This window comes from Aotus nancymaae, unplaced genomic scaffold, assembly GCF_030222135.1.
Source record: "Aotus nancymaae isolate 86718 unplaced genomic scaffold, 86718_ANA_hifiasm-v0.15.2.pri h1tg000033l, whole genome shotgun sequence".
In the NCBI taxonomy this organism is placed as follows: Eukaryota; Metazoa; Chordata; class Mammalia; order Primates; family Aotidae; genus Aotus; species Aotus nancymaae.
This window is the reverse complement of record NW_026988447.1, coordinates 59537832-59564124: the sequence shown is the minus strand read 5'-3', so window position 1 is coordinate 59564124 and position 26293 is coordinate 59537832. Positions and strand designations below refer to the sequence as shown.

The following is a 26293-nucleotide window of genomic DNA, read 5'->3' as shown; positions in this document are numbered from 1 at the left end:
AAGTTTTTTTGTTTTTGATTTTGTTTTTTTGAGATGGAGTCTTGCTCTGTCGCTGGACTGGAGTGCAATGGCGCGATGTCTGCTCACTGCAACCTCTGCCTCCTATCTCAGCCTCCCGAGTAGCTCGGATTATAGGCGCCTACCACCACACCCGGCTCATTTTTGTTTTTTGTTTTTTGAGACAGAGCCGTGCTCTGTCACCCAGGCTGGAGTGCAGTGGCGTGATCTGGGCTCACTGCAACCTCTGCCTCCCAAGTTCAAGTGATTCTCCTGCCTCAGCCTCCTGGTAGAGGCAGGGTTTACCATGTTGACCAGGCTGGTTTAGAACTCCTGACCTCAAATGATCCGCGCACCTCGGCCTCCAAAAGTGCTGGGATTACAGGCGTGAGTCATGCGCCTAGATTTTTTTTTTTTTTAACCTGTTTTACTTGTAGCTTTTGTATCATCTGTGATTTTTAAATAAGAATAAATACTGAGTATCCAAATAGCCTTTCTAACAGCAGCAATTTAGCAGGCCTCAAAATTAACAAATTCTGGAGCCAGCTAACCAATACATCTGTAGTATACACAGTTCCCTGATATATGTTGTTTTTATTATAAGATATTTAAGGTAGCCTATGGAATTCTGTTATGCAGAATACTGGAATACTTGAAATACAGATATTTAAACCATTTAGATTAAAACAAGCGCAGGTATTGTTTGCTGTGAAAATTCAGTAATTTTATTTCATACTTGATATTTCTAAGGTGTTAGCCATTTGCGCTGTGGATCCCTATTAATTATGAGGTCAGGTTTAGCTGCAGGCGTTGTGACTCCATGGCAACAGATGATTCTCCAGAGAGATTACACACTTCATTTAAGGCTAAGATTACAGTAAGCTTTTCACTTCAAAACTTTTTTTCCTACATCTTTACTGGATAAGAAAACAGCTAATTTTAATCATAGCTTTTGTTGTCTAGGACTTAACTGCATTCCATATTACATATTTAATGAGCTTGAAAAATCTGTTTTTTCATATCTTTTTTGACCTTAAATATTTAAGGTAATTGGCTGCTATCTATCCGTATAGGGGTAAGTTTTGTCTTTTTTGTTGTTGTTAAATATATATTATTGTAATAAAATAGGGTGCAATTTTCAACCAAATCGTGTTGTTTTATGAAAAGCATAAAACATAAGCTAAGTTATAAAATTCAAAATGTTGAACATATGATGTAGGAGAGAATTTAAGCAAGTTTAAATTTTAATCTTTAAGAAAAGTTTGTAATTTTTTCATACTTATAAACTGTTGAACTTCTTATTTTGTACAATATAATAAGTTTATATGCACATGGATTAAGGGTTTCACATTTATATTTTGTAATTTCATGATTACCTGGCTTTCAGCCTCAGTAACAAATATATTTTTTCAGTATTTGGCTGGGAAAAACTTTTCAATCAGTATAAATCCCTTTTTATGGAAAGAAGCTTGGAAATATAAAGCATAATTGAGTTTTGCCCATCAAAGTTTGCATATTTTAATAGTGCCAATTGGTAAGGAATTTGGTTATAAATTATAAAGGAATAATAGTAGCTAGTATTTATTTAAGGACTTGAATATGTGACAAGCTTTGTTCTGTACAGCACACTGCATGGTAGGTATAGTTATTATTGTCTCCATGTTATTATGTAAGTGAGGAAACATATGTAGAAAAGTTTTTTATAGCTTCTAAGAATCAGAACCAGGATTTGCACCTAGTAGCCTGTCTCAACAGTCTTGGGTCTAATCTATTACTTTATAATTCTTGTTTTATAAATATTCTTGCTAGGCACATGTATAGAATCTAGTTAAGATTCTTAATTTCTTTGCCCTGGATATCAGTATACATAAAAACTTCCATGCTTTCTTTATGAGTTTGGTTAGATTCCGTTTATACTTTTCTCAGTTCACCTCACAAAGAGGATCTTGTTTCTTCATTTTAGTTTATACTTGGTCCTTAAAAAGAAAGAATGGTGTTGTGAAGAATGAGATTCATGTTGTACCAAGACTAAAGTTCTTAATAATACTCCCAGACAGTGATTACTGACATTCATGTATGTACATATCCATTCCTTGAACTAAAGTCTGAGTTCATTAAACACTGGAGGTATTATAGTGTTAGGTAATAAGAGCTATGAAGAAAAAGGAAAGCTAGGTAAGAGGCTAGGGAGTGCTTTTTCAAGTCAGGCAGTCAGGAGAGGCTGTTCTGTGTTGATATTTACGCAGAGAAATCAGTCAAATGAGGGAGCAAGCCATGCGAATCTTTTGGAGAAAAGCATTCTAGGCGAAGGAACAACAAGTACAAAAATTCTCAAGTGGGAGCGTTGCTGGCACCTTCTAAAAACAGCAAGGACAACTATGGCAGGAAGGGAGTGAAGAAGGATAAGAGATGAGGTCAGAAAGGGATAGCTAGGGTCACAGTAGGCCTATAGGCCATAATAGGAAATTTGGATTTTATTCTAAGTGTGCTGAAGGGCCATTGGATGGTTTTGAGCAGGAGACATGATGTGATTTATGTTTTTCAGGTTCACCCTGTTGTTGGAAAATGGACTGTTTTATAGAAAATGGAGGAAAATAGTTAATAGGCTTTTGTAGTAATCCTTGTAAGCATTGGTGATGACTTAGATTAAGGTGGTAGAGGTGCTAAGGAGTTGGATTTAGCATATATTTCAAAGGTAGAGATGGCAGAGTATGAGAGATAAAAAGAAGTTGAGTGAGACTTTGAAGTTTTTGACTTGAGCATCTGGGTGATTGGTGTTGCCATTTTACCTGGAAGTAGAACACTAAGGGAAGGGGAGCAGTTTAGGAAAACATCCATAGGGATATGTTAAGTAGAATATAGGAGTCTCGAGTTAGGGGAAGAGATGTGGCTGGGATATACATGTAAGAGTCAGATGATATTTAAAGCTATAGCACTGGAGATCACCCAGAACAGTGCTGTCATATTGTAAGTTGTGCCCCATTAATGAGTCAGGAAATCACTGTAATGAGTAACAACCAGCATTTAAAAAAACTAACAAGCACAGAGAAAAAAATATCAGATTTATCTCATATAGTAGGATAAATATTGCTTCATGACATTTTTGTTTGCATTTTATTCAGTGTATTGTGAGTTACATTATAAAATATGTAACTAATTGTGTGGCATGATCAAAAGTTTGAAACCCAGTATTCAAAGGGTGGAGTGTGGATTGAGAAGAGGGCAAAACACTGAGGTGTGGGTCACTGAGATATCTGCAGAGTAGCCAATGAAAGGAATCAGGAAAGAATTGCCAAATAATTTAATCCAGTGCAGAAACTTGTCAAATAACCTAGCCTTTGGAATGCAAGTTTATATCAAGGATAACTGAGACCAGCATACTTGCTTAGAATAACACAATATCTGGTGATTTTCACTTTGGTAAAATTGCTTCAATTTATGAAATTTTATTTATAAATAGTACTATTATATTAGAACAATAACCTATTCTTAAATGTCTCTAAGATTTTTTTATAAATTTAATACTTTGGACTGATGTACAATTCTCATCTCTATAATGGAAATAAAGTAATGCACATGTTCTGTGTGCTCAGCACATAGTAGGTAGACAATAAGATGTATGTAATATTTAAAACGTTATTTACCTAAGATTTATTGAGCTTCTATCAAATTGTAGCCATAAAGAGAAGTTATTTGAAAAAAAAACAAAAGGAAAACAGGTTAATAATTTGCAGCAGTTATGCACATTTTGGTCTTCATTATGTAATATATAATTTATTATATAATGTTATATATAATGCCATAGATCTTGACTTGAAATTTGATCACAAAATTTTCAAACTTTTTTTTTCTGGACTTTGGAGAAGTGTGCTTATTTTTAATATGCTTACTGTTTATTTCTCTCTCATTCTATGTATTTCATCAAGGCTAAGATATATTCATTAGAATGAAAGTACAAAAAAAAAAAAAGATCTGAATGCCTAAATATTAAACCTATGACTAATTCCAACATTTAAAATTATATTAGAATATTTTCAAGTCATGAAATCAAAGCCCTAATATTTTCTTTATACCTATTTATTACTTCAACAAGATTCTAAAGCAAATTGGCATGTCCAGGAAAGAAATGCACACTATTTAATATCCTGAAGTTTGTGGTTTTGTCTGCGACTTTCTCACTCTCTCTCTGCAGAGTGGCACCTATCAAAGCCGAGAAAGAGCAAATCACTCTATTTCTGTGGCAGGAATGCAATATGGAGTTACAAGAGCTGTCCTCCAGAAGCCCTAGACACAGATTATTCTATAGTACCTACCTTCTTAAAGCTCATGACATAAAATTAATGAACTAAGGCATTCTCAAGCTAGAAAAGAAGAAAGAGGAGGGATTTTTTTTTTCCTGTGATATTTGCATACTTGGAGCAAATACCGTGTTCTACTCTCTAAAAAGACACAGTGTAAGCCAAAAACATCACATTTGTATGGTTTACTAAATTCTTAATATTTCTTTTAAAAAATTATATTAGTACATAATAGGGAGACATTACTCAAGGAAAGTAATTTTTTTTTTTTTACTCTTAAGATTATTAAGTGACATTTTTAATCTCCCAGGGGAAAAACCAATATCTATATTTTAAAAAATATGTTAAGAATCAACAGTACTTTGTTGCAGTTTCTCTCAGGCATCTCATCAGTTTTTAGTATCACCATGGGCAGGTTATTGCTATTCTATTTTGCTGACATTTAGCATTTTATTAAGTGCTAATAGTGAGAAGAGTTTATAGAATATGTCTAAAACCCTCTTTTCATATTCTTATGTGCTTTGCAAAGTGGCAAATATAGATGTACTTTATTTTTTAAAAATATTTCTGTGTATCTTAAAAGCTATTAAATAGCATGGCTTTGTTTCCAGTTTTTAAAGAGTGTTAGGATGAGCCTCATAATTACTGTTTTTTATACTGCTGGGCAAATGAGGAAATCAGTCATATGTTTTTCAAATCTGCTGTCTTGAAACACTTAGGGGTCTTCTTTTTACTATCTTACTGTCAGGAGAGTGAGTCCATAGCAAACTCCTCAAAAAGACTGTTAATTCCTGGAAAGTGTGGTAGGTTCTTTTTGCCCTACTGTTGTTTCAGACCTCACTTTGTTTGACTCTTTTTAAGGACCTATAGCATAAAGGTGTAAGAAGCTTAAAGTGTTTAGCTCTTTGGATTTTTTTTAAAAAATGAATTTAAAAAAAGGAAATTTAGTATGGTGAAGGTTTTCTAAAATTAAGTGTACACTGACATTTTGAATGCACTTAAAGGACAAGAGTTGCATATATACTTTTAAAAGGCTTTAAAAATAATTTTCCTTCTAATATGTCATTTTTCTGGTATGTGTTTCCATGGTGAATGCTTTTAAAGAGTGCCATCTAGCGTCAGTTTTGGAATTGTAATTTATGGATTAGAACATTGGGAATTTTGGACCCCGGAAATGTATACGTTAAACATAAAAAGTCATGACAATTGATAAAAGCCTTAAGGAATATGACTTGAAAATAGCCATGAAGAATCTGACCTCAAGACTGTGTGTGTTTGCACCTTTAACCAGTGTGTATATTTATCTACGCATTCATTTGTCAAATACTGCTTGCTTATGTATATAATAAGTATATAAAGCAGTGAAAAAAATTTTTTTCTCATGAAACATTCTAGTTGGGGAAGACAAATCAAATAAAAAAGTATGGTATATCACCACAGCAATAAGCACTATGGAGAAAAAACATATATGGAAATAGAAAGGTTTTTTTTTCAGGGAGCATGGATTGGGGTTTGCAATTTAAATCGAGTAGTCAGGGAGGATCTCAGTAAGAAGTTGCCCTTGAGTAAATACCTGAATGAAGTGAAGAAGTGTTCTAGGTACTGGAAGCACCAAGTGCAAAGCCCGTCATGTGGGAATGTACCTAGTGTTTTAGCAGGGGTCCCCAACCCCTGGGCCCAGGACCAGTACCCGTCTGTGGCCTGTTAGGAACCCCACCTCAGAGCAGGAGGTGAGTGGCAGGCAAGCCAGCATTACCGCCTGAACGCCGTCTGCTGTCGGATCAGCGGCATTAGATTCTCATAGGAGTTCCAACCCTATTAACTGCACATGTGTGCACATACAAGGGATCTAGGTTGCGTGCTCCTTATGAGAATCTAATGCCTGATGATCTGAGACAGAACAGTTTCATCTGGAAACCATCCCCATCCCCCCACCAACCCCTATAGAAAAATTGTGTTTTATGAAACCAGTCCCTGGTCCCAAAAATGTTGGGGATGACTGTTTTAGAGGAATAACAATCTACTTTGGCTGGAGCAGTGAGCAATGAAGAGAGTTAATGAGACAAACTCGGAGACATAAAGGAGGATTAGATCAAGGAGATCTTTGTAGGCCGGTGTAGAAACTTCGGCATTTCTCTGGGAGGATGGGAAGACATTGGAGGGTTTGGTTATGGGGGTGTGAGGGAAAAGAATGGTGTAAACTGAGATGGGGAAGACACATAAGGAGCAACTTTGAGGGGTGGAAGAGAATAAGGAACTAGATTTTGGACATGTTAATTGTAAGATATCTCAGCTATCAGTATCTTTTATGGAGAAATTTTAATATTTTTATATTGAGATTCAGCACTCAACAGCTATCACTTACTTGAGAAGAATCCACTTCTCCTGAAAGAATGAATATCCCCTCCCTATTACTTCGTAGGGTCATAAAAAAGCAGCAGTATAGAAGGATGAACACTGTCAAAACTTCTCAAGGATATTATCCCTAGACAGCTCTCAGTATTCTTGGTTGATTTATTTCCCCTTCTGTTCATCTCCTGTTCTCACCTATAGTGAGATTCCAAACTACTCGATTGGGAAGGCTTTATTGCAAAGCGCTGAGGTATGCTCATTTTAAAGGAGCTGGGTGTAAAGTTTCCTCTAAGGCTAGTTATTACACAGGGTGAAAATTTTTTTTTGGAAGCCATTTGGTCTTCAGAAACAAATCTCATAGCATCATTATTTACTGCCAACTTTTACTGATTTCTAGAACAGTCTTTTAAAACATTTATCTTTTATTTTAGCTTATAAATGATTTTATTCTAAGACCATAATCACTTCAATTTATATTTTTAGGTGATCCAATGAAAGAAGAAAATGAAAGCCATCAAGAAAAGTCTTACAGAAGAAGAATACCTGTATCTGGACTTTTCTCACCGAACGAAAGGATGCATCTTTCCTCTTCATACATCTGTAACTTTATTTCTGTTATCTTACTGTGACTGCAAAATCTTTAAAATTTGCTTAGTTGTCACCAAAGAAGTGAGTACAGATAGTTTACTACTAAGAGATGATCTGATCCAAGATGTTGAAATACAGATTATTTCAAGGCAAGAGCTCCCACCAATAGTCCAGAATTGCTGTTTGCCTGCAGTAGTAGAACGATCAGACAATTTTTGTAGAGCAGGACTTGCTGTTGTATTAAGACACATAATCCAGAAATCATATGAAGCAGACCCCTTAAAGAAGGAACTTTTGGAACTTCTGGGCTTTAAAAAGACTTGCTTGAAAGCCTGTGCTGAAGTAAGTATAATGTCTCTTTTCTGTTATTTGAAGCTACACAGTGGTACTTGACCATTTAATATTTTAACTTCCTATTAGGAATAAAAGTTCATTTATTAAAAAAAAACCCACAGTAATCAATGAACTAAAGTAACCCTTTGATATAGTTTGAATATTCATCCCCTCTAAATCGCCTGTTGAAATGTGATCCCGACTGTTGTTAAAGGTGGGGCCTGGTAGGAGGTGTTTGGGTCCTGGGGGCAGATGCCTCTTAAATGGCTTGGTGCTCTCACTGGGATGAGTGAGTTCTTATTCCATTAGTTCAGGAGAGATCTAGCTGTTGAAAAGAACTTGGTACCTCCTCCTTGCTCTCTCTTAAACTGTCTCTCCCCATGTGACACACCTGCTCTCCCTTCACCTTCCAACATGACTAAGAGCTTCCTGAGGTCCTGACCAGAAGCAGATGCTTCTTGTATAGCCTGTAGAACCACGAGCCAAATAAACCTCTTTATAAATTACTCAGCCTCACCTATTCCTTTACAGCAGTGAAAAATGGGCTAATATACCTTTTTTGTGTGCAATATTTCAGTGCAGTATTGAAAAATAAGAATTTAAGATTTAATCTATAAAATTTGGAGACATTTTTAGAGAATAAATTTTTTTTCTTTATTTTAGTTATGTTGAGGAATTTTAAATGGAATGTTTACATATAAATAGGAGCTCAAATAACAATGCTTTGGAAGCCCTGCTTTTTGTGGGGGCTGGAAGGGGGGCAGGACAGGGAAGGTGTATTTTCAAGGCTTTGGGAAGTAATGATTTATTTCATAAGGGGAATATAGGAATGCTAAACCTCCTTTGCTTAATGTTTTTAATTCTGAAGCACTGTGATGTGTCTCTTGATATAGCATAAAAGCCTAGCCTAGGGATGATTTAGCTCAAAGCTTATTTCCCAATAAGACAGTTATTTTTCTCAAGTTATGTTGAAATTAAAAAAACCTTTCATTTCTTGTTTTGTTTTTGTTTTGTAGGTTAGTCAGTGGACCAGGCTATGTGAACTCACCATCCCTTTGGCTATTGAGAACTTTCTCAGAGAGTCTTCTGACCAGCCCCCAACTATACCTGTAGAAATACTACAGCTAGAGAAAAAGCTTAGTGAGCCTGTTAGAGTGCATAATGATGATAAACTCCGCAGGCAGAAGCTCAAGCAACAGAAGGCTGATGGAGCTGGGCCTCCTCTTACTAAGGGAAAGGCAGAGAGCAAGATCCACACACAGGAGACATCTGAAGAGCTGGACTCTGCATCCAAGAGTCTGGAACTCAAAGTGGCATTCTCAAAGCTCACGGTACAAGAAGAACCAGCTACTACCAACAGAGAGCCGTCTCACATCAGAAAAGCAAAAGCCTCCGACCTTCCACCTCTGGAGCATGTGTTTGCAGAAGGGCTTTACTTCACTCTGGCAGATATCGTGCTATTGCCCTGTATCCATCATTTCTTGGTAAGGTTTTATCTGAACTATATACATTACTATGAGTTTCAGTCTATGAAATTGCCTAGGTTTGAATTTCAATTCTACTTCTTATTGTCAGTATGCCGCTGGGCAAGTTATTAATAGCTTACTCCATTTTCTTATCTGTAAAATAGAGATAATAATAGTACCTATCTAATAGGAAAAATGTAAGGAGCAAGCTAAAGTTTGTGTGAAGTGTGGAGAACAGTGCTCAGCACATAGTAAGCTCTCAATCAGTGTTAGTAATTATTATAACTTTTAATGTGAAGTTGCTAAAATGTTAACAATTGTTATTAATTTCACATTTGTGATTATTTGTGATTATTTTCTAATATTAGAAGGTCCAAGCCAACTCTATTGTGTATTGGATAGCACATTGGACTTCTAATATTAGAGGGTCCAGTATTAAAAAAAAAACAACTAAAACTTTTGTCAGCTAAATTTTATAATTATTAGTCACCTAAATTAATCTCATGTTAGATATTATCATGAAAATATTTTATTCTGATCTTTGTACTTCTCTTTTCTCTATGAGATTAAAATAGCTGGCTCTGCTGTTACATGCTGGGGGAGAATAGATAGAAAGTTTTCTGAGTAGAAAGATCTCTCTCTCTAGCTCTCTGTCTTACACACACACACACACACACACACACACATTTCCTCTGTTGAGATAAAAAGAACAGGATGAAAATAATACCAGAGTGAACATAGGAAGCTTAATTCTCTGCAGCCTTCCAGTTGGTTTTCAAGAGCTACATTGCTTTTTGCTTTTGTTTTGTTTTTTTTTTCTTTGAAGCATTTCACCCTTTTCTTTACTAAGGAATCAGATATTAGATTTTATCCTTATTATATATCACCAGCAATTCAGGTGTCTCTACGGTCAGAAGAGACTTCTAACAAAAATCTATGTATTTGAAGGCCCTGCTTCACTAGTAACTAGGCAGTATTGATCAGTTGTGTTTTCTTAAAGAACATTTCTCTTTTCGTCAAAATTGACACAAAATTGGCAACCAAAACAACGTACAAAGAGCAAGATCCAGGAATTGTTTAGATGTTGATAATGCCAAATGTCATATGTCTTCATAAAGTCCATGGAGTTGAGTGGGAAGAAGACATTGATTTTTAAGTTTTTTCCTAGTCAAATGATTTCTTGATTCTTCTCCCTGATCCCTCTCCTCTATTACCAAGTTGAGTCATTAGAGTAGTCATCTGATGTATTATGAAATACTTGGTCTTCTGTCTTCTTGACTTCTTTGGATAACCGTGTTTCCATTTTCATCAGAATTGAGTGAAAGTGGCATATCCGTTCATTTATTAAAGATATTTATTGAAATTATATGAATATGCAAATTCTCAAAATATTTTCCTTTGTTCCTTTGTATTTTTACTGGATTTAACATATTTTCTTTCAGGGATTCATCTTTCTTTGCTAAAGCCTTGATATTTGTTATATTTTTCTCCTTTAAGTCATCTTGGATAATAAAGCAGTCATTTTAATTCATATAGTAGTTATGTTGCCAAGCCTTTTTGCTTGCATTAACATACATTGAGGTGAATGGAGTGGCCATCCAGATGATCAGAATCAGAATTAAGTTCATAATCAGTAATCAAGGTCAAGTTACCAAAAGCATAAAACTGAACCCAGGAACAGAATATTTAGTCACAGGAATAAAAAGTCAAGGACATAAAAAAGGGTCAATTTTGCATAGTCAAGATTTGAATTACCAGGGGTCAAAATTTAGAAGAACTAGGGAAAATACCCAGTTCTGCTAAACAGAATAAAACCAAAGATACAAAACAATAACAAATAGATGGATGAGGTTTTTTTTTTTTTAACTTTTCAGAGACAAACATGGAAGAGCTAAGGTATTAGGTATAAACCTGCTTCAAGCTCTTTCTTTTCAGAAAATACTTTATAACTTTACAAAGTTAACCCTGATGGCCCAGGACCTCATAATGGAAGAGGCCTGACAATATCCTCTCCTCTGAAAAGTCTTAGAAATAGATTTAAAAGGAATAAATTAATATGTACACTCATGTTTTCCCCTCTTTAATTCATTTGCGGGAATCTTCTAGTAGATAGTATATCGAGCACATGGGAGAAGTAGTAATAAATAGCTATACTAGGGTAAAATCCTACTGTTCTGAAACTAGAAGATTGTGTATTATTTTTCAATTGCTACTAGTAAGCAGGTACACTTTGACAGAACTATTTAAAACATGATTGTACTCCTATAAGACAGAAAGATTTTATTTTATAAAATCTTTTTGTAATTTTAACACTTAAGATTTAATTTTCTACATTTTTACTTCTAATGCTTTGAATTAAATACATCCCCCCCGCACACACACACACACTTTATTAGCTTAGGTAAAATCATTCCTCTTTTAGAAATTGATTTTTTAGCAAAACTAAATACCTCTTTCTGTGTTCCCATTGGCATAAAATTGGGAACAAAATAGAGATCTCACTTTTTGCTGGCATATAGCAAAAATGGTGGATGCCACTTGTTTATTGGTAAATTTGTTTTTCTATGTCTTCTCCTATGCATTAGGTGTTAGGTCCTCAAGAGAACTGGGATTATATTTCCATTTAGATATGTTATTTACTATTTTTTCTGTGCTTACACTGCTCACCTGAACATCTGTGAAGTATATTTTCAAAAAAGTAGGTATGACTAAGGAAATGATACAAAATAAGAATAAAATATTTTATATAATAAGATTGTAAAGGAATGCAAAGGAGGAGATATTTTGAATAGATGGAACATCTTGCTTCTCTTTTTATTCGGACAAATTTTTCTGCCCGTTTTTGACAGTTAACTACGGAGTTACTAAAATTTTATTTTTGCTTTGGTAGCCATACATTTTTTTTTAAACCATTATCTTAAAAACATTATCTTTTTTTTCTTGTCCTTAAAGAACTCTGTGATATTTATAATGGTTTTGATCTGATAAGCCAGGTAACTATTTGGTAATCATTTCTTAAGAAGAAATTTAATTTTCATTTCATATAGTTTTCATTAGCAACTTTCTTAAATATATCTTCATAAGTGTAATGAATGTGGTTCAGTACCTTCTGAGCTATCCGAATATTAATAGAGTGACCTGGCATGTTGATTAAATGGAGTGACCCGTCGCACAGGGTAAACCTCCTCAATTTCTTTTAAATGTGAATTATTGTTATTTAATCACAACTTAGTTTCAAAAGAAAGGAAGGATGCCATGTACATCTAACAAATAAGAATAAGTCACTAAAAACAAGAGTACAGGAAAAATGAGGAAAAGAGAACGTTTCTGGTGTGATTATCATGTCTAAAGATCCAGTCAAAGGGAATGCCCTTAGCATCTAATCTATTTCCAAGCAATTAAGAATTCTGGAAGGAATTAATAAACTTTTTGGCTCTCAGAGTACCACGTAGAATTTTTTTCAAACTTTTCTTTTACTTTAACTCAGTAAATACAGATGGCCCTCCATATCTATGGGTTCTGTATTCATGTATTCAACCAACCGCAGATGGAAAATATTTGGGAAAAAAATTGCATCTGTACTGAACACATACCAACATTTTTTCTTGTCATGATCCCCTAAACAATACAGAATAACAATTGTTTGCACAGTGTTTATATTGTATTAGGTATTAGAAATAACGTAGAGGAGGATGTGTATAGGTTACATGCAAATACTACACCATTTTATATCAAGGACTTGAATATGGGTATCTGTGGATTTGGTTATCTGATAGAGGTTTTGGAACCAATCTTCCATGGATACTGAGGGACAACTGTAATACATTTTACAAATTGAATAAGTGTACAAATAAATGTATATCTTTAATATGTAAAAAAATAATTGCAAAATAACTTACATGATATATACTCTGATATTTTATATATCATTTTTTAAAAACCTAGTATGTTGATTTCACAATCCCTAAATGAGTTATAAATAGCAGTTTGAAAAATACTGAGAGAGTTATTCTCTGAAGATAATAAATGGATTCTTGATCATTTGTTCATTCATTCAACAGAGTATTTGCAAGGCAATGTTTTAAGTGCTTCAGTCTTCAAAGAGTTAGGTACAGTCCTTGTTCTTATAATCAATTACTTGTGCTCATTTTATCTTAAAGTCTGATTAAAATACAGTATATATATATATATATATATATATATATATATATATATGAATTTTTTTATTTTCTGTCCTTTCTGTCTCATGCTTTGGTATTATTGTTAGATATATTTGTAGAGATTTCCTGTTACTTGACCTTTTTATTTATCTATCTGTTCATATTCATAAGTCATAATGTGTTTGTGACATTATAATGGTTTCTATGGAAACAATATTTATTGCCTCTCAAAGAAGCAAGAACACTCTAAATTTTAAAGAAAATGGAGTTTGGTGGTAGTGCAAGGGAGAAAGCATCTGACCAAGAGAAAACAAAAATATATGAGTTTGTATCAGGAGGAACAATTAAAAATTTTTCTAATTTGAAAAAATAAGTTTTATTTTAAGGGCTGCTTTATAAAAAAAAAATCTTATAAATAGTGCTAGTTATTTTTTTTAGTTTTAAATATTTACAATTTTCTCTTTTATCTTTTTACAATTTTACTTTAGTAAAATGTTCCCCTTACCTCATTGTGTCATTTTTTAAAAATATGGTTCTTAAGGGTGCGTCTTACATTATCTTTAAGGAATGTCATTTAGATTCTGCCTAATAGTTCACACAAACAGAGAAGATAGCTTCACACACACACAAAAAATGAAACTTTAGATCACTATTAATAATACAAGCTCTCAATTTTTACACTTCTGCAGTGGGCTGCAAAATTTCTGTTGAGACCCGTCAAAATGCATTAATGATTGTATACTACGGATATTAAATTGTGATAATTTAAGTGTTACATTATTTGTTTTGAAGAAGTTAATACTTATTTTAATTCTTACCCCATTAACCACTTTAATTTGCATAAGAATATGTTAAGGATTTTAGGGTTTTGATATAATGTTGTCCAGTTAGCTGTCTATATGCAGTGTGTTAAGAACTTATCAGGTATATTGAGGGTTGAGAAGAGAGGAAGGTGTTCATGGCCATGAATTACAGATGAAAGGGTTTCCTGATTGGAATGAAGTTGATTACAGAGGAGTTCTTAGAAAGGTTAAAAACATACTACCAATGAAAGATGATAGACAATTGAATACAAGATGTAAAGCTTTTCAAAATGATTTTCAGTTGTACTACTTATAGCTATTTGCAAATGCCATTGTTATTTATATTGATTCTTTTTGGAATTATTATATTCTCCTTTTTCTATTGATTGTTGTTTTTCATTGTGTAGATGTACCACAGTTTATCCTTTGATCTACTGAAGGGCATCTTGGTTACCTCTAAGTTTTGGCAATTATGAATAAAGATGCTGTTAATATCTGTGTTTGGGTTTTTATGTGGACATAAATTTTCAGCTCATTTGTAGCACAATTACTGGATTGTATGGTAAGAGTATATTTACATTTGTAAGGAACTACCAAACTGTCTTTCAAAGTAGCTGTACTATTTTGCATTCCCTCCAGCAATGAATGAGAGTTCCTGTTGTTCCACATACTCACCATCATTTGGTGTTGTCAGTGTTTTGGATTTTTGCCATTCTGATAAGTGTGTAGTTGCATTTCCTTGTTTTGACTTGTTATTCTCTAACGATATGTGATGATGGGCATTTTTTTATATACTTAGTTACCATGTTTGTATCTTTTTTGGTAAGGCTTCTACTCAGATCTTTGGCTTATTTTAATTGTTGTTCATTTTCTCATTGCTGAGTTTCTCCAACTTTTAAATTATAAAATGAATGATAAAAACATGAAAGACACATCACTAACAAAAATACACAAATGGCAAATAATCACATAAAAAGTTGCTCAACGTTATTAATCATAGGGAAATGCAAATTAAAATCACAATGAGACACTGCTACATACCCACAAGAATGACTAAAATCAGACTGATAATACCAAGTATTGGCAAGTTGGGAGGTACTGGAACCTCCATGGATTGCTATGGGAATTGTAAAATGGTATGGCAACCATGGAGAAGATTTTGGCAGTTTCTTTAAAAGTTAAATATACAATTACCATACAACCTACCAACTTGACTCTTAGATTTTCAAAGAAATGAGAAACAGTTATACATAAACACTGCTACATCATAATGTATAGCAATATTATTTTTAATAGCCAACAACTGGAAACACGCAAATGTCTATCAACCAGTGAATGAGTAAACAAAATATATCCACATAATGACTACTACTCATAATAAAAAGAAACAAACGATTGGTCAATGCAACTATAAGGATTAGCTTCAAAAGCATAATACTAAGAGATAAAAGAAAAACACATTTCATGATTCCATTTGTATGAAATTCTAGAAAAGACAAAACTACAAACACAGAAAGCCGATCAGTGGTTGTCTGCAACTAACTGTGAGAGCAGAGATTGAGTGCAAATGGTCACAAGGGAAATTTTGGGGGTGACTTAAGTATTCTAGAACTAGATGGTGGTAGTTGCGCAACTGCATATATTTACTACAACTCATTGTTTGAACTATTCACTTAAATATGTGAATTTTGTGGTTTGTGAAGTTATCTCAACATAGCTGTTATAAACAAAAAAAGATATAATAGTGTACTTTATTATTTTCCTACCTAGGTAATTATCTGCAAGAAATTTTCTGAGAAGCTGGTAGAATTTCCATTGCTAGCCTCTTGGTACCAGAGGATTCAGGAAGTGCCAAGAGTGAAAATAGCAGCTTCTAAGTGTGGGATCCAATTTCTCCATTTACCAGAGTTGTTGACAACCTCAACTGAACAGCATCCAAACTTAAGTGAAGTCCCAGGTGTAGAAGAACAAAACGATCCTTTATTTATAGGAGGACCAAGACCAACCATGGCCAAGTTAATGGTACTTAATTATTTTGTTAAAATTTTCTTTGAAAAATTCTATGTGATAATGTTGCTGAGCATTCTACTCCAACTTATAATCATTTGTTGACATTATATTTGTTATAACTTTTATTTGTAGCTTGCTTACTTCACTCTTTACCAGTTAATATTTCTGCTACTTTTTTCATTTATGTGAAGTCTTACTAAATTGAAAACTTTTAGTATTATGTATTTTTGGAGCCAAGTATGTCACAATATATAATTGTAAAAAGCACTTTTCTCAAAACTTATTTTTTTTTTTTTTAAATATTCAGGATATTGACCAAAGTAGCATCATACCTGGTCAAGTGTACTATTGTCACATAATCTTTTTCTGTTGTAAAGTTTTGGTCTCAGCCTTTTTTAGCTTGGGTAATGATTTCAAGTTAAAGAAATATAAAGATGAGGCTGGCCTGATAGCTTACAGCTGTAATCCCAGCACTTTGGGAGGCTGAGGCAGGTGGATCACTTGAGGTCAGGAGTTCCAGACCAGTCTGGGCAATATGGCAAAACCCTGTCTCTACTAAAATTACGAAAATCAGCTGGGTGTGGTGGCACGAGCCTGTAGTCTCAGCTATTTGGGAGGCTGAGGCACCAGAATAGCTTGAACTCAGGAGGGCAGAGGTTGCAGTAAGCCGAGATTGCGCCACTGTACTCCAGCCTGGATGACAAAGTGAGACTCTGTCTCAAAAAAAAAAAAAGAAAAGAAAAGAAAAGAAAAGAAATATAAAGATGAATATCTCAATTGACTTTCTAAAGTTTTCTTTAAATTTGTAATTTTGGAATTCTTTGAATGGCAAATGAGTGCTCTGGGCTTGTGGGTCAATAGCCATTTCTCTAGCTCTAATGAAAGATTCTGTGTACTATTTCCTTTGGGACACAAATTCAGCTAGTTTTCATAATGGAAAGTAATCTCATATACTGATACAAAGGGTTTATTGCTGAAGTCTCAGAGAGTTTTTATTTGAATAGGTTATTCCTAAAGACAAAAATAATTGAGCCGTGGATATGTATACACTGTGGAATGTGGACCCAGAATGTGATTGGAAGGGGCCTGTGATTCCATGCATATGCCATGCCGCTGTACCTAGATCAAATAAACAAATGTACAGCTTCTAAGATGGCGAAGAAGCCTGAGAGTTTTTAATATATTGAAAAGTGGTCCTAATTCTTGAAAATATGGGGAACATTTGGTTAAACTAGAGGAAGTTTTCTCTAGTGACATTAAAGGCACTTATAAAAGACTAGTATGAGTGGTGTTTTGGGGTATGTGTTAAAGCGGTAGCTTTTAGTACTGTAAATATAGCTTATAGGCTGTGGTGGTTTTCATATATGTAAAGAGAGACCTTGATGGACATATGCAGTGTTTATTTATTTCCATGTGGATTGTTTTTGATAACATTTTTTTCTTTAGTCCTTGATATCCAGTATACTTCTAGGTAGCTTATGGATTTTCTAGTAATATTTTAAAATAGCATTACTTTTTATTATCTCAATATAAAAAATAGGAAAGTAACTGTGATGTCAAAATACTCAACACATTGTATTTTTATTTAATTAAAATATATATTTTGGGGAATAGCTGAAGATTATTATTTATGCTCCTCCTTACCAATATAAAAATGTAATTTTTTGGCCTTTAAGAATATAGTAAGACTATATTAATTCCTTAATTTAGAAGGAGGCTATATTCTTTTCTAGGAAAAGGGCATTGAAGTGATGTTTTCTCCCCACCCTTGCCCTACTTGGACTCTTGATTGGAATGTTCTCCCTGCAGCAGTCAGTCCTAAGGAAGGTGAGTTTTCTTTTTTCTTTAAGTTTTATTCACAATTTGGATACTGTCTTCAAGATCTGTCTTCTAATTCTATAAACTTCTCTTTGGTTTTATCTAACATTCTGATTACACTATCAGTTGAGTTTTCATTTTATTTTTATTATGAAAATTATATATATACACACCACTTAGATTTAATATTTCCCAGATTTTTCTACATTTGTTTTATTTATTACTGTTTTTTTCTTTCCTGACATATTTTGGAAAAAAAAAATCCCAGGTAACATGACATATTTTAGTACTCATTTAAAAAATATTGATATGTTAAATAATCACGCCATTATCATAACTAATAAAAATTACCAAAATTTAATGATCTAATGTCCAATTCATAATCTATTTTCTTCAATTGTTTAAAATATTGTTTGAGAAATATTGTTTTATTGTTAGGTTTTAAGTTAAATGGTTATATTTTTCTTTGCTAGAAATTATATTTGGTTTGTTTTCTGTTTCTTCCTTATACTTTTTTAAACATAGTTATTTTATATTTTATATTTGTTATTTCTAATAGTTAATAGTTATTTTATATTTTGTACTTGTTATTTCTAATACTTAATGTTCATAGAGGTATAATTCTACTGTTTGTTTTTTCTGTTGACTTTATTTCTGGTCTCTTACTTTCCTGTGAGTTTTGTAATTTTACACTGTGAATTCATTTAGGGTTACCTCAATCTGTGGAAATCTTGTGGGACTTGGATTAAGGGTAAATTCTCACAGAAAAGGATTATATATTTGCTTACACCTACTAAGATTTAAGACCATTTAGCCTTGGTTTTTCAGCTTCAGATTTCTTAAAAAAGAAAGTTTTAATTTAATTATATTTATTATTATTTTTTCATTGACACATAATTATATATATTTAGGAGGAACAGTGTGATATTTTGATACATGTATATAATGCATAATGATCAAGTTAGTGTAATTGGCATAGTCATCACATCAAACATTTATCATTTCGTTGTATTAGGAACAGTCAAAATCTACTTTTCCAGCTATTTGAGCTGTTATTAATTATAATCACCCTACAGTGCTGTAGAACCAAGGAACTTATTTTTCTTTTCTAGCTGTAATTTTACATCCATTAACCAACTTCTGGCTATACACCTTTCCCAGGCTATAGTAACCACTATTCTACTCTCTAATTCTATGAGACCAACTTTTTTTACCTTCCAAATATAAGTGAGAACATGTGATATTTGTCTTTCTGTGCCTAGTTTATTTTTTTAAATATAATGTCCTCTAAGTTCATCCATGTTGCTGTGAATGACAAGATTTATTTTGTTTTTAGGGCTGAATAGTACTCCATCATATATAGGTACCACATTTTCTTTACCTCTTCATCTGTTGATGGGACACATAGGTTGATTCCATATCTTGGCTATTGTGACTAGTGCTGCAATAAACATGTAAGTGCAGATATCTCTTCACTGTACTGATTTCATTTCTTTTGGATAAATACCCAGCAGTGAAATTGCTAGATCCTACAGTAGCTCTAATTTAGTTTTTGAGAAAACTTCATACTATGTTTCATAATGACTATACTAGTTTACATTCCTACCAACAGTATATAAGAATTTCCCTTTCTTTGCATCCTCACTATGTTTATTTTTTGACTTTTGAATGATAGCCATTCTAGCTAGGGTGAGAAGATATTGTGGGTTTGATTTGCATTTCCTGATGACTACTTACTTGTTTTTGCTATTGAGTTGTTTGAATTCCCTGTGTATTCAGTATATTAATCTTTTGTTGGATGAATAGTTTGCAAATACTTTTTCTCTTTCTCCTGATTGTCTTTTCACTTTGTTGATTATTTCCTTTGCTATATAGGTTTTTAGTTCAATATAATCCTATTTGTCTATTTTTGCTTTTGTTGTCTATGCTTTTAAGGTCTTCATAAAAACTTGCCCAGTCCAATGTCTGGAAGCAATCCCCTTATATTTTCTTCTAGTAGTTTTATAGTTTTGGGTCTTACATTTAAGGCTTTAATCTATTTTGAGTGGATTTTGGTATATGATGAAAGATGAGGTTTACTTTTATTCTTCTACATATGGATATCCAGTTTTTTCAGTACCATTTATTGAGGAGACTGTCCTTTCCCCAGTGAATGTCCTTGACACCTCTGTATAACATGGGGTGGCTATAAAGGAATGGGGATATTTATAGCCAACTCATGTTATACAGAGGTGTCACTTTGGATATTTGTCCTCTGTAAATCTCAAGTTGAAGTTTGAACTCAAATGTTGAAAGTGGGATCTCAAGGCAGGTGTTTGGTTCATGGGGGCAGATTCCTTATGAATGGCTTTGTGACATCCTCATGGTAATGTGTGAGTTCTCACTCTTAGTTCACATGATAACTGGTTGTTGAAAAAAGCCTGGCACCTCCTCTTCTCTCTCTCTCTCTCTGCTTCCTCTTGCTATGTGATACCTGCTCCCCTTTGCCTTCTGCCATGAGTGGAAGCTTCCTAAGGCCCTCACCAGAAGCAGATGCTGACACTATCCTTCCTATACAGCCTGCAGAACTGTGAACCAAATAAACCTCTTTTCTTTATAAATTACCCAGCCCCAGATATTCCTTTATAGCATATACAAATGGATAAAAACAAGTGGATTCATTTCTGGGTTCTCTATTCTGTACCTTTGGTCTTATGTGTCTGTTTTTAATGCCAGTACCACACTATTTTGATTATTATAACTTTGCAGTATATTTGAAAATTAGGTTGTATAAGGCTTTCAGCTTTGTTCCTTTTGCTCAGGATTGGTTTGGCTATTCAGACTGTTTTGTAGTTATATATGAATTTTAGGATTTTTTTTAATATTTTTGTGAAGATTGTCATTAGTATTTTTATAGAGATTACACTGAATCTGTAGATCACTTTTGTTACTATGATCATTTTTAACATACTAATTCTTCTAATGCATGAACATGATGTATTTCTTTTTTTGTGTGTCCTCTTCAGTTTCTTTTATCAGTATTTTATCGGTTTTCTCTAAAAGTCTTCCATTTCTCTAGTTAAATTTGTCTATTTATTTATTTTGCTTGTTTGTTTTCCTATATACAGATGCTACAGAATTTTGTATGTTGATTTTTCTCATGTGGTTTTACTGAAATTGTTTATCAGTTCTAAGAGTTTCTTGGTAGAACTTTTCAGTTTTTCTTATAGGTTTTTCTACGTACCAGATCTTGTCATCTGCAAATAGTGACAATTTGATTTCTTCCTTGCCAAAGATTTCTTTCTCTTGCCTAATTACTCTGGCTAAGACTTAGTAGGATTCACTAAGTGAGTAAGAGTAGTCAGAGTGGGCATCCTTGTCTTGTTCTAATTCTTAGAGGAAAAGCTTTCAGTTTTCCCCATTCAGTATGATGTTAGCTATGGGTTTGGCGTAATGGCTTTTATTATGTTGAGGTATGTTCCTTTTATATTCAGTTTGTTGAGAATTTTTATCACAAAGGATGTTGAATTTTATCAAATGCATTTTGTGTATCTATTGAGGTAATCATATGAGTTTTGTTCCTTATTCTGTTGATATGATGTATCTGATTTATTGATTTGCATGTGTTGAATTACCCTTGTATTCCTGTGATAAATTCCACTTGATCATGGTAATGACTTTTAATGTGCTGTTGGATTTTCTGTTTGCTAGTATTTTGTTGAGGATTTTTGCATCTTTCCTTATCAGGGATATTGGCTTATAGTTTTCTTTTTCTGTTGTATAATTTTCTCTTTTTTGTTGTATTGTTGTCTAGTTTTTGTATCAGGGTAGTGCTAGCCTCATAGAATGAGTTTTGAAGAATTCCCCACTCCTCAATTTTGTGGAAGAGTTTGAGAAAACTGGTATTGAATGTTTCGTAGAATTCTGCTGTGAAGACATCAGGTCCTAAGCTTTTCTTTGATGGGAGACTTTTTATTACTAATTCAATCTTGTTACTTGTAATTGGTCATTCCTAGGAGGTAGGACACTGCTTTAGCATAGGCACTGGGAAGACATGACTGTTGTTGGTGGCCATGGTACTCTTTTTTTAAGAGACTGTGTACCTTTTCAGCTCAGACACAGAGGAGTGTGACTGCTCTTGTCAGTCAAAGCTCCATTTACCTGGAATGTCTTGTGTTGCTTCAGTACTGGTCCAGAGAGGCACAGTGTAGCAATGACTGTGAGAGGATTTTAGAACAGCTTTTTCAGGGCATCATTTTCCTTAGAGGCAGTGTGCAGCTTCAGCTCAGTCTCCTAGGAGCAGGTGCAGGCATGACCGAGAGATGGAACAGTTCTGCCAAAGCACCATTTCTCCAGGAATGAGTGCACAGCTTGAGCTCTAGCTGTGAGTTGGGGCTAGGAGGGGTGCATGAAATAGCTCCACCACTGCTTGAGCCCACAGGGAAGGGTACAAGAGCTAGTCACATCTTGGCGATGTCAGGCCTCTGGCAGGGATGGTTTGGCAGCAGCTTACCCTCAGAGGTGAAGGGATATTGTGGGTACTCGCCCCCAAGCAACACTCCAACAGTAGTTCCAGTCTGAAGATGGCATTGTACAGTAGCCACATAGGCCCCAGGGTGCAAGACATAGTGTCAGCTCTTTCTCTGTGGGACAACAGCTATGTGGACTACAGGCAGCTCCCTCAGCTGGGCTTAAGTACCCCGATCAACACTTTGAACAACTATAGTCCTCACTACTGGAGTGAGGACTATAGTTTTGCTTGCCTTTCCCCATAGGGAGAAGTTCTTCCTGATTCTGATCCCTGCTAGGGAATGGGGTGCTGGAGACCAGGTGTTTCCTTCTGTTCTCTGTATGGCTATCCTGAGTTCCTGTGTTCACCTGCGTTTCTGTTACTCCTTTGATGTACTCCAGCACTCTCCGTTAGTCATTTTCATTATGATGTACTTATTTATTAGTTGTTTAGGTTGTTTTTGTGGTGGGAGCTTGGAAGGCTTGGGCATGTGGAGTGCTAGGGGTTTCTTAAGCACATATTCTTTAAACGTTTTCTCGTCTAAAACTGAGACTTAAACAGACGAGTTACCATTTATCATCTTCCTTTGTTGTTGGGTAGAACTTTTTAAATGCATCTTTTCAGAGGGAATATAGCTTTTCAAGGTTTCTGCTTTCAGGTAGAGATATTTGTTCCCACTCTCCATCATGCTGGGCTGAAGGACTGACCTCTCTTTATCCTACTGTTAAAGTCTGGGTCCCTATTATTAGCAAATACCCTCAGGGCAGCTATAGTGTCAGTTCAATACTATTGCACAAATTTTCAGCAATCCCCCAACTTTTTACCCGCTCACATTCTTAAGGCCCTATAAATTTTTCTTATTCTCAGAAACCCACTTAGACATGTAAAGGATGCTTGTTCATTTTTAAATACCATTTTAGGTGTTGTTTAGATAGAGGATTCTTTAGAATAGCTCAGTGTTCTATTTCTTCAATTATTAATTTATTCTTTAGTTTTATATTTAGCCTAATATAACTTTTAATTTTTAAATCCTCTTTGAAGTAGTTTCCTTTCCTTTCCATATTCTTCTTTTCTGTGATGCTACTTAATATTGCCTGTATTTCACGGGTCAGTTCTGTTCTATCAATCAAGGAAATAATTTAGAATTCTCCTAGAATAGAAGATCATGTTGGAGAATTAATATTTCTGCCCCAAAGATATTTTATAAAAATGAAATTGAATCTTTGGTCTTTTATTAGTTGTATACAAAGATAGTAATGAATTTGCTAGTGTTTTAAAATTTTACATATTTTCTGACATTTCAAAAAATTTAAATGTTTTATGGTACTTACAATTGATTTTGGTTGTATACACTTAAGTTGTAATATAGATTTTGAACAAGCTAAACTTACAATTTACTAAATTTAAAAATCCAATTTTCATTAATATTTATGTTTATCAAGAAATGAAAATAGGGTTTTCTAAATGCCACGTTTTCCTTTATCCATAATTCATTTACTATGGAGCGTATTTGCACTTATTAGTATGAGCAATCAATTACATCAGCTACCAACTGAAGGAGATCTCACATTAAACATTCATGGCTGGTCATTTTTCTGGTTAGAGGTTCATATCTAACAGAGTTCATGGAATATATTACTCATTACATCCCTATAATTGGATCACCTTGTTTTCATAATATTATGACAAAGAAGCAACTCTAACAGCAGGGCTACAGGGTTTACTCACATTACATTCACTGTTTCTTAAAAGGTTTATAGTCTGTTAAAGTAAAACAGAATTACGGCATTTTAGATTTGTTGTTTTCAGTTCTGGTAGTTTCAAACATTGCATGATAATAGGATCTTTGTGAAATAAAATTATGTAGGAGTGTGGAGGATGACTGTGAAAACCAAAAAAAAAATTTATGTTTCTGTACTGTCAAGAGAAATCTCTAATGTAACCTGTATTATATTAAGATTTTTATTGGTACTTGGTTCATTTGGATGTCTCAAATACTAACTCTTTATACTGAATTCATTGAATTACATCGAGAGTTTGGTGTATATTGTAATAATCATTCTCTTTACTAATAAAGCCTGTATTAATTAATCCTCATGATGGAAGCTATTTTTTAGGCCTATATAATCTGCCGTCCTCTGCTCTTACCCATTTCTCTCCCTACATCTTATCTACCATCCCTTGAACTTTTTACTGATTCTTTTATACAACCTATATTTACTATTTACATGTCTTTCGTTTTTCTTCCAGTCTTGAATATTCTTCTTTCTACTCCCCTTGCTTGTTGTAATTATACTCCTCTTTTAAGGAGTATAATTCAAATGCTGCTTCCTTCATTAAGTCTTCTGCTATGTAGTCAGAAATTTAGTTAACTACCTAGGTAGATAACCCACGGCTGGATACTCAGCTTCTCTGTGTCTTGGTTGCCTCATCTATGGAATGGAGATAATAGTATATACTTAAGGATTGTTGGTACAGTCAATGCATTAATATGTAAAGCAACTCATACAGTGCTTAGGAAATTGTAAATGTTAAATATTAGCTCATATAGAAGTCACAATTAATCACTGCCTCTTGACATCCTGTTACTACTTTCTGTTTGTTGTTGTTGTTTTTAATTTTTTTTTTTTTTTATTTCTTAGAGACATGGTCTCACTCAGTCACCCAGGCTGAAGTGTAGTAGCTCAATCGTAACTCCTTGCAGCCCCTAACTACTGAGTGCAAGCAATCTTCCCACCTTATCTTCCTGATTCGCTAGGACTACAGGTGCATGCCACCACACCTGGCTAATTTTTTATTTTGTATAGAGACAGAGGTCTCACTATGTTGCCTATGCTGGACCTTTTGTAATTTCTTATACTTAATATTTTGTACTTATATTATGCTTCTGTTACACTATAATTATTTGTGGGCATATTTTTCTTCTTCAATAGACTATGAACCCTTTGAATGTAGGACTCCAGGAGCTAGATATTCAATTATTTTTTATTAAATTGAATGACTTGTAACTATAGATCCTTTTTTTAAACTTCCCAAATATCTGCTTTATCTAGGCAACTCTTTAAATTTGTTTATCTCATGTAGATTTCTAAGGCTAAAATAATTGAGATTTTTTAGTTGGAAGAAAAGAGAGCTGAGGATTTAATGTACATTATTATTATATTTTTAATGGACTGTTTGGGTGTAAGTTGCAGATATTGTTCACTTTCACTCCTAAATACTTAAGTATTTCCTAAAAACAGGACATTCTTTCACATAGTTATAGTACAGTTATCAAACAGGATATTTAATTTAGTACACATTATTATGTAACCTATAGTCTGGCAGATTTTGGCACATTTAGCTGCTTTAAGGTGAAACAGTTCACAGCCTTTGTCTTTCATAATATGGTCTTTTTTTGAATAGTTCAGGCCATATTTTTGTAGAATGTCTCAATTTGGATTTGTCTGGTGTTTCCTCATGAGTAGGTTCAAGTTATGCATTTTTGGCAGGAATATCACAGATGTGATGTTTTATCCTTCTCAGTGCAGCCTATCAGGAGGCACATTATGTCAGTTTGCACACAGTGCTATTTGGTTAAGCTTTATTGAATTAATAAGTAATTTGTAGAGATATACTTTGAGACTATGTAATGCCTTGTTTCTTTTCAACCTTGTACTCACTAGTTTACATTCATTAGATGCTTCTTGCCTATGGTTGTTACAAAATGGTGATTTTCAACTCTGTCATCCTTCTATATTTATTATTTGCCACTCTCCTGTAAGAAAGTTTTTTCTTCTCTTTTTATTTCTTTATTTACCATCAGTATCAACTCATAAATTTTTATTTTATTAAATGACTTATAATTTTTCACTATTATTATTAGTTTTAATGCTCAAGTTGTCCCATGTTGTGAGTGGTAACCTGACTTCTGATCCCTTGAAAATGCCCCCATTCTATTACCACTTCCTTAATTTCTGGCATAACAACATATTACAGG

At 33.9% G+C, this 26293-nt stretch overlaps 1 protein-coding gene across 2 annotated transcripts in view; it reads left to right on the top strand.

Moving 5' to 3' along the window:
* GSTCD (glutathione S-transferase C-terminal domain containing) overlaps positions 1–26293 on the top strand; it is a 135901-nt gene that overhangs the window by 1434 nt on the left and 108174 nt on the right. Inside the window, exons 1-5 of one of the 2 annotated variants that reach the window (XM_012436583.3) lie at positions 4358–4451; positions 7131–7577; positions 8585–9052; positions 15768–16019; positions 17741–17834. In XM_012436583.3, coding sequence (XP_012292006.1) covers positions 7152–7577; positions 8585–9052; positions 15768–16019; positions 17741–17834 — 1240 coding nt within the window. In that variant the 5' untranslated portion in view covers positions 4358–4451; positions 7131–7151. Of the gene's footprint in view, positions 1–4357; positions 4452–7130; positions 7578–8584; positions 9053–15767; positions 16020–17740; positions 17835–26293 lie in introns of those variants that run through there. The other variant, XM_012436582.2, reaches the window with a different exon arrangement.